Source organism: Miniopterus natalensis, chromosome 1, assembly GCF_054644295.1.
Source record: "Miniopterus natalensis isolate mMinNat1 chromosome 1, mMinNat1.hap1, whole genome shotgun sequence".
NCBI classification, from domain to species: domain Eukaryota; kingdom Metazoa; phylum Chordata; class Mammalia; order Chiroptera; family Miniopteridae; genus Miniopterus; species Miniopterus natalensis.
This window is the reverse complement of record NC_142081.1, coordinates 153,644,332-153,659,069: the sequence shown is the minus strand read 5'-3', so window position 1 is coordinate 153,659,069 and position 14,738 is coordinate 153,644,332. Positions and strand designations below refer to the sequence as shown.

The window sequence follows — 14,738 nt, the reverse complement described above, 5'->3', positions numbered from 1 at the left end:
GAAGACCTGGGTTCCCATGCCACTCTGTAGCTAGCAACAATACCCATTTTCAGCGCTTTGTTTTTATTATTTAGGTAACGGCAACAATAAATCATATGGTATAAGGTTGCTGTGAAGATGCGACAGGCCCGCGTATGAAAAGCCCTTTAGAAACTGCCAAACTCTCCTCAGAAGTTACTCTCTCCTCCGAAAAGGGCACCGGCTGTTTCCATTGTATAGGAGGCTTCTCGCAAAGGGGCTTCTTGACACTTTCAGGCAGAACTTGACCCTGAGCTTCATCTCGTTGTGAAGCAAGAAGGCTTTGGTGCCCCACACCAGCCCGGGCAGGGTCACCCACGCGGCGGGGGCCGCCCTGCGGCGCTCCGCCCGGAGCTCCCGCGGCCCCCCGCGCCCTCCCACGGGTCTCGGGCCCAGGGCCGCGGCTTCCTCGCCGTTCGGGCGGCGCCGGGCGGCGCCGGGCGGAGCGGCTCCGGGGAGAAGGGCGGGGCGCGCGGGGCGGGGCCTCCCGAGGGGCGGGGCCTCGCCTTCCAGGCGTTCCGGGGCGACCGGCGCGCCGAGCCGCGAGCCTGGAGCTGATGAGCGCGCGACCCCGGCGCGCTCTCCGGTCGCCCGCGCGCCGCGAGCACAGCTGCGTCCTCCCCGCCGCGGCTCGGGAGCCGCGTCCCCGGCGAGCCGCCGCTGCGCCCTTTGCACCCGCGCCCCTTCCCCACCGCAACAGGTCAGGGGAGGGCGGAGGCGGCGCGAGCTCCGCGACTCCGAGGCTGAAGGACGAAAGGTCTGGAAGGTAAGCGGAGCCCTGCGCCCCCGGGTTGGGGGTTAGCCTGGCCTCGACCCGCGGGCGCGGGCTGCCGGGAAGCGCGGGCTCTCCCCCGCCGGGCCGCCGGCTTCCCGGCGCGCTGACTCAAGTCGCTGGTGGCCTTCCCACTTTCCCGGTGGGAACCTCTGGAGACGCGGAGCCTGCACCGCCCTGACTTGCAAACGCGCGGCAGGTACCGTCTAGAAAAACCGGGGAGAGGGGTCCCAGGGAGAGACCCAGCCTTCTCCCCCACTCCACCTCCCCAAACCAGACATCTGCCGGAGCGCCCGGCGGCTAGCGGATAGGTGTCCGGTCGTTTGAACCTGGTCCCAGCGTTGCGTAATAGAAGAGTCCCAGAAGTTTCTCGAGGGGTGAAAGCGGGGCTTTTCTCTGCCCCATCCCAGGCCCCCCCCTTCCCGGAATTGTCACCCCTCCCCCCCGCGCGTAGCGAGGTTAGCGGTTCCAGTCCCAGCTGCTGGCGATCGAGGCGGAGGCGCGCGTCCGCGCTCGGGGCCCGCAGCCCCTGGAGAGGCGGGGAAAGTTGGAGGCGTCCCCGGGACACGCACCTGGGGCGCAGGGACGCGGCGCGTGCGGAGCGCGGGACTGGCTGATGTATTCTGGTCGTTTTCTCGGGTGTGGGAGCCTCGGTGACTGTCGCAGGCGACTTTGCGAGCGCCGGGGCGGGCGAATTGAAAGGGAGAGGACTCGGAGGGGCGTCTGAGTCGTCCGTTCCCTTATTGTACTGTTAGCTGGAGACGTCGCGGGGGGGGGGGGAGCTTTGAGGGTCTTGATACTTTCCCAGTCGGTTTGTCTCCGAAGACTTTCCACACCCCCGTATTGTTACGCAAATTGTCCCAGGTTGACCCTTGGCTTTGGAGGGGCAGGTGTGTGCCCTCCAAGGGGGGGTGGGGGGGAGCTTGCAGACACAATGTTTTGTTTTGTATTTTAAGGGTGGGACGGGGTGCTGTTGGCCCCGCGGGCGCACGTCGGAGGCCGGATGCGGAGGGTGTGTGATATACCTTCCAGGAACCGGACGGATTTTAAACCTTCCCCAGGCGAAACCGTGAATTAAAGCGGAGACCTAGTCAGTGTTCCCTGGAGCAGCTGCGAAGTGAGAGGAGCTCGGGCCTTGAGGCCCGAAGAGGTCCGGCGAGGGCCTGCCCGAGAGGTGTGGGGGTTCCGCTGGTGCGAGGTCCTTCCAGAGAGAAGGGCCTGCAGAGCCGGTGGGAGGTGGGCGGCGGCCTCGCCCAGGCCCAGGTGCTGTCCGACCCCGAGCGGGACCGAAGGCACCACCGAGAAAAAGACCTTTGGACCCGGGAGACTAGTGCTGCTAAGAGGCTTAAGAATACCTAGGCATGGCCCTGTTTCAATGTTTACTTCCTCTGTCTAATGTATTTCCTTCGCTTGCCTTTCATCTTGAGTGGAAAGGAGTCCTTGAGTGGATATTCTGGAAATAAATTCCCGGGAGAGTTGAAAATTCTGGATGATTCCTCCTGCTTTAATTTAAAGGTGCCTCTTGCCAGTGTCGGGAAGTATTGTGTTTGAAGATACGTTTGCAGAAAAGGAATGGAGAGAACTAAGGGATCAATGACCCAGGAGAATGAAAGGAGTCTAGGAGAGAAAGCAGGAAAGTAGATAACTAGTACTTAAAACAGGGAAAACCAATTTGAATTCAGCTAATTGAGGAGAGGGAACCAAGGAAAGGATTTGGGACAGATTTGGTCACTTTAAGGGAAAGAGGTGTTGAAGAGTGGGACACGAGGCTTTGAAAAAAATGAGTTTAGATGTTGGGAACCCGCCCCCACCCTTCTTTTCTTTTTCTAAATATAACTTACAGGCTTGATGAGGCTGGGGATGTGAGACTTGCAGGTATATTATTGTGATCTCTTTGCTTTCCACTTGCAGGAAGAAAATGAAGTGTTACGTATCAGAGTTAATATGGATTATTCATCTACTGCAGCAATTGAATTTCTGTAGTGTCTTTGGCATTTGCCTTTGCCTAGCTCTTCAACTTTGTACAAATACAAGTTCAAAGAATCATAATGTGTTAAGTTAGAATTCAAAAATCATCCAGAGACAGAGAATTTATGGCAAGAGTAAAGCCCAGGTGATTTGACACATTGCTTTTTCCAACCAAATGCACAATGTGTATGTATTTTTTTGCCACCAGAAGTCACTGTTTCACTGGGGTTATAAAACAGTAGTAAGTAGACTACGTCAAACTGGCTATTCCTATCCGGTTTAACTGAATTTTGTAACAAGTTGGTTGAACTAAAAGTTACTTTTTTATTGAGCTATACAAAGCACTGTATATTGCCTTGGGAGTTGAAAAGATGGGTAAAAACTTGTTTTCAATATGTTTAAAGAAGTAAGTGAAAGAAGTTTCATGTTCAACTCCGTAATTTGTGCTCTTTTATAAAAAATTTGCATAATCCTTCCTGAAGTTAGTTGACTGTTCCAAGTCTTGAGATGGACTTATGCTTTCACTTTTTAAAATGTATTTATATTTACGTATAAATATTAGGATCATACACAGGGAACAGTATGCCCTGTAGATATCTCTCAAGGTATGGCAACGCAACAGAGATGTCCACCTTACTGTTAAAGCCCTACACTGAAAACTGTCCTTCAACTTGAATCCATTTGCTACCTTATCTTAGATATGTCTGTTGAAGCTAAAAGCCCAGAGTTCCCCTATTTCAAGACTAGACCGTTAACGAATTTTTCAGGAGATTGAGAAAGTATGTTGGAAAGAGTACAAATTAAGGAACTCCATTCACCATAAACATACAAAGCTTTGTAAATAAATTATATTTCCCCGGTTAAGTTATAAATTCAACAGTGGTTTCTGTTCCAAATGATATCTAATTGGCAGTGGTTTTTTAGCAGTCTCTCTTTTATATACAGCTTATTTAATATTTGCTGAATTTAATCTCAGATTTTATTAAAATAGGTTACATGAACCCTGTAATCTATTTATTAAAATTCTGTCCTAGTGCACAAATAAATGTGAACTATGTAGTTCTTTGTAGGTACACACCCTTTATTCCTGTCTGTTTATATGTGTACAACAATTTGTTACAGACTTGAAGCCACGAGGCCGTAAGGCCATCAGGGTTGCTAATAGCAGTTTCTGTCTTATCCTTAGGACAGAACTCCTTCACTCGTGTTCTCCAGGGTAAGAAAATCAGCTGATTTTCTTAAATTATCTGGCCCATTTTAAACATGACTAAGGATTTCTTGTTAGAGCAGCTTTTTCCTATTAAAAGACAGATTATTGTGAAAAGTGGAGCCCAGAGGAATCAATTACATCATTAATATAATACCTCATATTCATTCCTAATACTTCACAAGTACTGAGCATCTTCTAGGTGCCAGACAGTCCTCTAAGCATTGAAGAAACTGATAACACCATGATCAAAAAAGAGAAAGAGCTCCGTGCAGGTGGAGTTTAGATTCACGTAGCGCAAAAGCTGTTTGCCGGCGCTCACATGACATATCACTGAAGTCTAATTGTAACTCAGAAGTTGGAGTTCATTTTCCATTTGAAAATCAGGAAATTGAGTTGAAGAAGTGGCTTGACTGTGACTCAAAGCCTTGTGCCCTTTCTGCAGGGTATACTGCATTGGCTGTGTTGATATGTGGTTTCCTGTTTTTCAGGAATTACAGCTTGATCTAAATAAAATATAAATAGTGTTTCTTCTTGGCTAAGTAATTCTTTCTGATCATTATGGGAATGAGAAAGGAGGTATTTTCATTTAGCATTCTTGACATATGTTTGTGACTCCAAAGGAAAATATTATGCAGACCTATTCATCAGACATGTGGTGTTTATTTGCACCAGATAAAGATCCTTACCTTCCTAAAAATGAAATACAAGGGCTTCTAAACCATCTTCCTGATGCTTGAAATCTGTTACTCAGGTTTTAAAAAGTCAATTCACAGTGCTATGTAAATCAGGACATACTCATACCATTCCCTTCAACCTTGTAGATTCAGTGGATATATACAGTCTAGTGGTGGTTCCTAAACTTAGAGTGAGAATTAGAATCTCCTGGAAGGCTTGTTGAAACACAGATGTGTCTCTACTCTCCCCCGAGTTTCTGATTCAGTGGGTCTGCGGTAATGCCCAAGAATTTGCATTTGTAGCATGTTCGCAGGTGATGTGGACGCTGCTGGTGCTGGAACTACACTTTGAGAACTACTGAAGTATAGCAGAGCATTTGAAAGTATGGTTGCTGAGCCAGACAGCTTGGGCTTGAATGTTGGGTATGCTACCCACTAGCTGTCAGGCCTTAGGCAAATTACTTAACTTCTTGTTAAGAACTGTGAAGGCTCTGAGATTTTACCCTACTTTCAAGCTAACAGAGTTCACCTGCCACAGTTTCATGGACTCCTGGGAATGACTTTATTCCTCATAATAGCTGTAGCCAGAGTATCTACATTTTCTTACACTGGTTCCCTAAGCCCCAGTTTCCAAAGGGGGATGTGGAGAGAACCGGGTGACACCTGCAAACACAGTGGGTTGCATTACAGGAGAGGAATCCTGAGTTTAGGGAATCCTAATCTTTTTTAATGGGCAGTAAGCATGCCTGCCCATTGCTCCAGAGGGAAACATTATGTTGATGACACTGGACCATCAACATTCTGCCTTTGCTCTAGAAGGAGACACCCACCGTCTCTGTTCTCCAAGGCTGTTCTCTGTGCAAGCATCCTTAAAGATTGTCTGGAACAGTGGCATTTGTGCCTTTGCTTGTACAATGTGCAGAAATGCCATAGGCCCAAGGAGGCTTGGCTCTCATTATAAAATGGGGTTAACAGTGCAGTAGTGTCTCCCCCCTTGGGGAGTTGGGTAGATGAAAGGTACTAAGATTTAGCAAGTACTTGGAGCAGAGCTTAAGTGTGGCATAAATATTTCCTATTATTACTCCTGAAGGACAAAAAAATGTGTTTTTAAATGGTAAGCGTTGCCTTATAAGATGAAATAATTGATTTACTGAGTATCCCTAACTTGGAGTTTGTTCCAAGAAACTTCTTTAATGGCTCTAAATTCTAAGATGGGGGTGATGCATCATATGACATTTTACCAGCCCCTGGGGGATGAGGCAGTAACATTTAACTACTAATATGCATGTGTTCTCCCATGTTTTTCTACCTCACAGTTACACAGAATTATGTGACTAATTCTGTCCAGTAGGCCATCTGTGGGAGTAGCGTGTATTTCTGGGCCGAGGCATTTAAGTGGCTCTTATGAGACCCCCCCCCCAACTGTCTCTTTAGAGTAGGAAAATGCCCATTCCCTTTTTGTTTTTGTTGTTGTTGCTAAGAGAACCTTAATTGTGTGTGGGACTACACGGAACCCACTGTACCCTCAGGTGACAGATCACGTTTGTTCTCAGCCAGTGATGACAGTTTGTGTCCTGATTTCTGTCTTCCCTGCAGCTCGAGGCCATGTGACCTAGTTCTGTTTTTTCGATAGCCAAAGTTTTGGGGAAAGATATTCCTTTTCTGACAGAAGAAGGCCTAACCACAACATCCTCTCATTTTCTTCCTGCCTGGAATGTAGATAAGATGTCAGGTTAGGACAGCAACCTTTTTGCACCATGAGGTAACAAGCGTAAAGGCAGTGTGCGGAATAGAGCACAGCAGGAGACAGAGCTCCTGGTGGCCTCCCTGAACAGCTAAACCTTTATCAGTAGCTACCGTCTTCTCTAGACTTCCTATAAGAGAAATATAAACCTCTATTAATTAAGCAATTGTTACTCGCAGTGAGGTACACTTCTATATAGCGTATAATGGGATAGAGAGAGTGTGCTCGAGGACACAACTGTACTGTTAGCTGTTAGGATCAGGGAAGGCCTCTGAGAACGTGTCATTGAGCTGAGACCCGAATGATGAGAGGGGGCCTACAAGATATGGGGTGTGTACTTGGGTTTGGGGTAATGCCAGAGCTCCCTTGGACAAATATTTGAAGTGGAGAAGAGATGGTTGGGGAAACTGTGTTCCATTATGGATTTCTAAGCTCGAGGGCTCCATGTGGCATTGGAAAGCTCAGGGACCTGGAGGCGATCTGTCTGTTTGGGACCCCGGGGAGATTATGATCTACATGTGGTAGAGTTCTGGAGAATTCAGATGAAAACAGAGTGTGTGACCCTTGACTCACCTCTGACACATTGCCTGTTGCAGAGACTGTTCTTCCTGGAGGGGAAGGGGAGGGGAGTGCAGCTGACCAGGGACTGCTGACAAGCCCAGGCATCCTCTAGCCTCCAGACTGAGCTCTTTCCCTCATATTCTCCTTAGGAAACTGGGTCACGGTCATGGGGCTTTGAGACCTGCGTAACTGTTTGTCCAATGGAAAAGCTTCTCTAATGTATGAATTCTCTGGAGCGTGTGCTTCGGTTGACAAAAATAACCAGCACAACTACTACTATTTATTGAGTGCTTACCATGAGCTGGACATTATGCTAAAACTACTACAGGCATTTTATTTCACCCTACAGAATCCCCGTATTACTGATGAATGAAGCTGAGACCTTAGAGAAGAGCAGTATTTTCTTGAGTAACTCTGTAAAATAGGAGCCGGAAGGTTGCAAAGCAGGCCTTTTAACTAGCATGTCATTTAAAAAAAAAAAAAAAAGACTCCTGAGAGGTGGTTGCCTGGAATGTGCTAGGTTTTGGAAGCGCATAATGACCTAGAACAGAATATTTGAAAATATCCTGAGTCATATTTTGTATTTCTTCTCCCCTTTTTTTTTTTTAAAAATGTTTTTGTTGATTTTAGAGAGGAAGGGAGAGGAGAGAGAGAGAAAGAGAAATATTGATGAGAGAGAAACATTGATTGGTTTCTTCCTGTACGCACCCCAGCCAAGAATTGAACCAGCAGCCTGGATATGTGTCCTGACCTGGAATCGAACTGGCGACCTTTCAGTGCACAGGACGACACTGAACCAACTGAGCCACACCAGCCAGGCCTCTTTTTTCTTTCCTTGTAATTATATGGGGGTATGGTGTGTTTGTAACACTAAAAATTTTTTTTTTTTTTTTTACTTGAACTGTTTTACCTGCTTTTTTGGGAGAAGAGCAGTTTGATATACATGACATTTTTATTTCTAAATAAGTTTGTTTTGCAAGAGACTGGAAGGACTAAAGAAGGGTCACTTAAATAGACCTGGCAGGTACATTTCTAAATGAGACATAGCCTGTGTTATGTACATGAGATTGAACATAGACATTGCTGACTTAAATAACAAGAGCTGTTATGTATTGAATGCCTGTGATGTGTCAGTGTGCTAGGCATTTTAGCTAGGTCATATAATTCACTCTTCTCAGTAACTCTGTAAAATAGGCAATTTTCTATTTTACAGAGGGTAGCACTGAGGCTGGTAGGGCTTAGTTTGCCCAAAGTGATCACCTGTCTCACTTGAACCTGGTCTCTTTCTGCTATCCAGCACCGCTCCATTTTAATAAGGAGCCATGCTGCCCTGGCCGGTGTGGCCTAGTTGGTTGAGCGTTGTCCCATGCCCTGAGAGCTAGCCAGTTCGATTCCCAGTCAGGCACATGCCCAGGTTGCTGGCTTGATCCCCAGTGAGGGGTGTGCAGGAGGCAGCCCATGATGTTTCTCTCTCTTTCCCTCTTCCTTCCTCTCTCAAATCAATAAAAACATATTTAAAAATAAACAAAACAGAGCTGTGTTGTTATCTTTTCTGCTCTTTTTAATGGGAGGGTTTAAACACCCCTCCATTTATTATTCCATTTTGTCTTTATAATTTTGTGAAAATGATACAAAATGTATGAAAATTTCAGGAAGACCTTCTGATTTCAATATTTATAGACCAGTGCATTTTCCCCCCAATCCCCAGATTTAGAGAAAAAAAAAATGTTTACACAGGTAATAAAGGATTCATCGCATAAAGAATGAAAGGTGCCAGTGCCCTTTTTCAGAAAAGCTGCTCCTAACAGTGTGGTACATGTGCATGCACACCGTGTGTATTATCATGAATAAGTATGACGCCTTTTCTTTTTAACCAAAGTGGCTCACGTTGTGCTTTTTTTTCACATTGTGCATTTTGTTCAGCATCTTGTTTGCATAAACCTATTCTTTTGATGTTACATTGCATTAGGATACATCACAACATGCAATGTAACATCAAAAGATGTATCCATTAGGATACATCGCATTTCTGTGTTGGTTTGTATTAGGTTGTTACCAGTTTTCTTCTTCTTTAAACAACATATTATTGCACATACCTCCTTGTAGGTATCTGACTATATATATGTTGTTCTTTTAATCCTCACTGGAGGATATGTTCAGAGAGAGAGAGAGAGAGAGAGAAATACTGGTGGGTTGCCTCCCACTCCCCAACCAGGGATTGAACCCGGCACCTAGGTATGTGCCCCGACGGGAATTGAACTTGCAACCTTTTGGTGCATGGGACAAATGATGTTCCAACTAACTGAGCCACCCAGCCAGGGCATGACTATATTTTAAAGAAAGATCCTCTGAAGGAGAACTGCTAAACAGAATCATGTACTAATTTCCTCTCTTAGCAGTGGTTCAGGATAATACCTTCCTGACCACAGCAGGCCTCCATTGTTACCTGACCCCATAGCTGACTTGCATGGCTCCTCCGTGCAGCTGAGCAGATCATACACCTGAATAGCCTTGCCTGGGCCGAATTGGCCTTACTGTGAGACATAACTGAGATAGTCAATAATCTGGTGACTCAGCCTCCTCGCCCCTGCCTCTCTGGAAAGGACCGTGCCTCCCAGCCAGCTTGTGAAGTTTAGTTGCACAGACAAGTCCCTAGCTGTGCCCAGGGGCCAAATCCCTCAGAAAATGTCTCTCTCATCTTGTACTCCACCCACCACCCAACAAGCCAGTGATGACACCCAGGAGTTCGACTGAATTCTTCAGTCAGTCTTAGATTTGTCAGTCTCTAGGACCACTTTTTTGAAAGAGACTTTGGGAGCACTTTCAGGTTCACAGCAAATTTGAGCTGAAGGCACAGACTTCTCATGGATCTCCCCACCCCTACACGCACATCTTCCGGCAAATCAGCATCTTCCACCGGAGTGTTGTGTTTGTTACAGTTGATGAACCTACAGGGACACATTATTATCACCAGTCTTTGCTCAAATGTTACATTCTGTGACCACCCTATATAAAATTGCAACGCCTTACCTCACTTCCTCCCTGGCACTTTATACTTTCTCTTTGTTTTTCTCTCGAGCATCTTTTAATATTTAACATCTATATACTGTGTTTCGTTTTTGCCTCCTATAGTTTGTAAACTCAGATGATAGCAAGAGTCTGTTTCCTTTACTCTCCTATTCTCAGTACCTGCCTTAGAGTAGATGCTCAGGAAATATTTGTTGGCTCAGTGAGTAAATGACCAAAGAGGGAACTCAGGACCACTCTTTCAGGTTGGCAGCCCCCAACAGCCCAAACTGCCCTCTCTCTGTCCTAGGGGTGAATGCTGTGGGGCTACAGGCAGGTGGGGCATCTTCACTGGGAAGGGGATGGCCATCACAGATTCTTCAAAAGCCTTTACAGCGTTAGAAAGGTTAATGCCAAAATGAATGCCTGTTTTATTGATCACTTACTATGTGCCAGTCCTGCATGCCAAGAGAAAGTGAGAGAACAGCAAAAGGTCAGGAGGGGAAGGAAGGTCTGGAGGGGAAAGAGAGAAGATGGTGGGGCTGGGGGAGGGAGGAGGAAAGGCAGGATAGAAAAAGAGGGAGAAAGAGAAAAGTGTTTGAGAGAGGGAAAGTGAGAGAGAATAAGGTGGTATTGGGGGCGGGGTGGGGGAGATCGTGATTTGAATTTGGAGAATTTAGGAAACTTGCCTAGGGCCACTGTAGCTGGTTGGAGGAGAGACCAACTGCAAAGCATAGTTGACCCTGAAAAACTTAGAGCTCTACCAGTGTGTTTAATTAGAATATTTGCAGCATCCATGTTTCATTCTTTTGGGGAAAGAGAGAGGAGTGACAGATTATGTCTACTCATATGGAAACATTGTGGTCTTCAAGTCAGCAATTTTCATTTCATAGAGGGTGAGATAAAAGACCTTACCAGGAGTCAGAGTGGAGCTGAAGGACTATATTCAGTGTTTAAACTTCAGCCAAAAGTGTAACAGCCTCTTAAACAAGCAGGCAGCTAAAATTGTTACAAGTTTAATGTAGCATTTCCATTTGTATCAAATAGTTTGTTCAATCTGTACTAAGATAATATATTAACATACCTTTTTCCTTAAGGATGTTTGAAAAATAGAAACTATTTAAAGCAAGTTAGGATAAGTGCAATAAATTTACAAACACACAAGAAAGGAAAAAGGAAACAGCTGTTGATAGTGTTAACCATAGAAAGAGAGGTTGTTTCTAGAGAAACATAAGATAGTAGGAGTGCCATCTGCCCACATTGAATAACACACACATGCACACACACTACCCAGTACTGTTACGAGAGAATGCTCAAGAATTGCCGTGGGGATTAATTAAGTACCTTTTATGAGTGGAAGTAAAATCTTAAGATTGGGTTTTACTGGGGCGCGCTTTAAAAATTCTTTTTATTAAGTGTTGAATTCTTGTATATAAAGATCAATGTTGATTTCCCTTCTCTTGCATACTCTACCTTTCTTCCTCCTGATTCTAGTGAGGACACTGACGTAACCTGTTATCTCAGGCAAATTACTTAAAACTGAGTTATAGTTTTCTTATCTGTACAACAGGACATTAATATCTACCTTGCACGTTTATTGTAATGTTTACGTGAACTGTCATTTAAAAAAGTATTTAACACAATGCTTGGCACATAGTAGACACTGGGGAAATGTTATTTCCTTTCTTCTCATGATAAACTTGTGCACATTTTTTTCTTCTTGCTGAAATGGCTTTGAGTAGCAGCTTTAAAATTAAAAGTGCATTTTGTCTTTCATATATGCTAGTCAGTTTATTCATGCAACTTGGGAATTGGTAAAGAACCATTCTCTAATTCAAATGAGGACTTTGAATTCTGTCTCCAGTAAAATTTCTTACAGGTCAGACATGCCTATGAGTTTTACTAATAGACTGATATTCACAAGCTCTTTCTCTTTCAGATGAATAGACTTGTCACTTTCCACTGACTGGCAGCAATGGCGTTTACTGAAAGAGTCAGCAGCAGCAGCAACAGGTAACCATGAAATCTCTGACTCAAAAATAAAGTGATATTTTAATTTTATAATCTATTTTTGAAAGAACAAATTAGCTCCTTTTCATTTTTGCAACTTATGAACTCTCTGGTCCATGAAAATGTGTGAACATTTTAGTTTCTCTACATGAAGTCAAACCTGCTAGACTGGTTACATACTTTCTTTAAATCTAGTACTTTCTGAGTCTCACCTCATTTCTTTAAACATGTGGATGTTACCTTAGATCAGCATCCTAATTCAGTGTTCAAGATACTGGTCCATATTGCACTGATTTGGTAAAATGTGTGCATATTCAGCATGTGCTGAAATGAATACCGTGATGAAATCCACCTTATCATGAGAGCCCTGAAGAAAGAAATTCTGTCATCATTACATTTTCTGACTTTTACATTTCTCCCTCCAACTCTGCACATGCAGTGACCTGCCTTCTTACATATACTACATGGCCAGTGTTGTTGAGGGTCCATATTCACATTCTGAAGCAGTTATTAAGAATAACTCATTTGATAGCCAGGAAGAATTCTTTTTTTTTCTTTTCTTTTTTTTAAATATATCTTTATTGATTTCAGAGAGAGGAAAGGAAAGGGAGAGAGAGAGATAGAAACATCAATGATGAGAGAGTCATTGATCGGCTGCAGCCCGCAACCCGGGCATGTGCCCCGACCGGGAATCGAACCCTGATCGCCTGGATCCTAGGTCGACGCTTTAACCGCTGAGCCACGCCCGGCCGGGCAGGAAGAATTCTTAATATCACTGATTAGTTTTTTATTTTTGTTTTTAACACTAGTCGATATTAAAAAACATATTCAAGTATGAGACATGTAGATTCAAACTTAATATTTTTTGAGTAATAGATGATGGCGCTTGTCCATCCTGGATGTTTTCCTGCTTCCTCCCCGTTTCTGTTCAAGTAAGAAACTCTTTGTTCCAGGTGGTTCTGGTACTGCTGTTAAACATGGTATACTCTCCTCCCCCACGGAGAAGGCATGTGACCCAGGCTGCAACACTCCTCACTCTGCTGGAGCCCCTGGGGAGACTGTTGTCTTCTGTCTTTAGGCTTGTTTAGTTACACATAAGTTTTAAATTTTTATGTAGTTAACTGTCTTGTCCTTTATGTATTCTGGTTTTGATTGTGCTTAGGTCTTCCCTGCTCCAGGATTGTGAAAATAATGTCATGTGTTCTCTGCAGCTCTTGAATGGTTTTGTGTTTTGCATTTAAATCAGAATTTGTAAGCCGGTGGCCTAGGGGATAGATCTGGCCAACAGATGGGCTTTGCCCGGCCCCTCATAGTATTCTAAAAGGTCTGTCTGCCTGTGTTTTTTAATAACAGTCTAGACTTTTATCTTCTCTTGAAAAATTTAAGGTTTAATAGCATCTGTCGAGCATCGGTCGAGCATTGCCGTATCTGAAGAGCTACCGCTCTTTTAGACCAGGCACGAGCTTTCTAATTCAGAACTTTCCAAGTGGTGTGTCATCAGTACTTCTCAGGTGTGCGAGGATGTTGAATCCCCTCAGGCTACAGGTCAGCCAGAACTCCCAGCCTACGTCTTCCTTCAGACATCCACTGCGTCAGCCTGCCCCAGAGAGATCTGGTATTAAAAAAAAAAAGTTGGGAATGCGCAGATGTTTTCTAGTTTACTGCAATCCCCACACAGTTGGATTCACACATTTAGTTAGCTGCTTAGGCCTCTTAACTTGCCTTTGACTGCGTAGTATTTTGATCCATCTGTAATTACTTTTTGTGTAAAGTATGTGTTGTAAATTTCCATATAAATAAGAAAATGAAAAAGTCCAGGAGATGTTAGGGAGGCTTTATTCATTTTTTTAAAGCAGAGGTCTAACCAATTGTTTTAACATAATTTATTAAATCACTATCTTTTGCCTACTGATTTGAGTGCTGTGTCTAAATTCCATCACATTCTTGAGTCTATTGTTGGACTATTGTTCCATCGATTGTTTCTTCTGCCAACAGTGCCATACTATTTTACTGTATTTTTATAGATCCTAACAATCAGATTCTTTGTCATTACTTTTCATTTTTAAGATTTTTCATAGATATTCACATCTGGTTACATTTTTACGTGCGTTCTAAAGTTCTTAGTTATTTTCTAGAAAAATTATTGTTGACGTTTTGATTGAGGTCTCTTTAAATTCATCAATTAGGGAGTGTTGAATTCTATAGAATATTAAAACTGGGCCTTCCTACAAAAGAACCTAAATATCAGATTGGTAAAAATTAAAGGGAATGAAGACATTTTAAATTTTAATTTTAAGATTTTGTGGAGATCTGATTTTTTCAGAAATTTCTAGTAGTTGACGTTATATCCAGTATAATTTCTGGTATTATCAGTGGCAAGATTAAAAAGATATTTTGCATTCTATTATTTACATGTTTCCTGTTGTTGCTAATTAAATTAGGATGGGTGACTGCCCTTTGCCAGTAACATTCTAGCAGTTGTTTTTATTATTTGTTACATTTTTATCTTTCTAGTTTCTCCTCTCCCTGAAGTGCTGCTTTTAATTTTAATACCCAGTACACGTGATAAGCGAGGGGGAATCCTAAATGGAGCTCTGTTTTTAATATATAGCAACAGCTCACTTGTTTGAATGCTGAATCATGATAGGCTTTAATCTTTTAGTAGTACAGACGAAAACATCAGATTCATGTGGCACTGGTCCAGGACTAGCACACACTTTAAAGGAAACAGATGTGTATCGAGTGTGGAGCTCTAATCACTCAAACTAAATAGAA

At 43.9% G+C, this 14,738-nt stretch overlaps 1 protein-coding gene across 1 annotated transcript in view; it reads left to right on the top strand.

The window, feature by feature from the left end:
* The first annotated feature begins 687 nt into the window (after nucleotides 1–687).
* AFF1 (ALF transcription elongation factor 1) overlaps nucleotides 688–14,738 on the top strand; it is a 174,197-nt gene continuing 160,146 nt past the window's right edge. Inside the window, exons 1-2 of the mRNA XM_016213073.2 lie at nucleotides 688–784; nucleotides 11,893–11,966. Coding sequence (XP_016068559.2) covers nucleotides 11,929–11,966 — 38 coding nt within the window. The 5' untranslated portion in view covers nucleotides 688–784; nucleotides 11,893–11,928. The remainder of the gene's footprint in view (nucleotides 785–11,892; nucleotides 11,967–14,738) is intronic.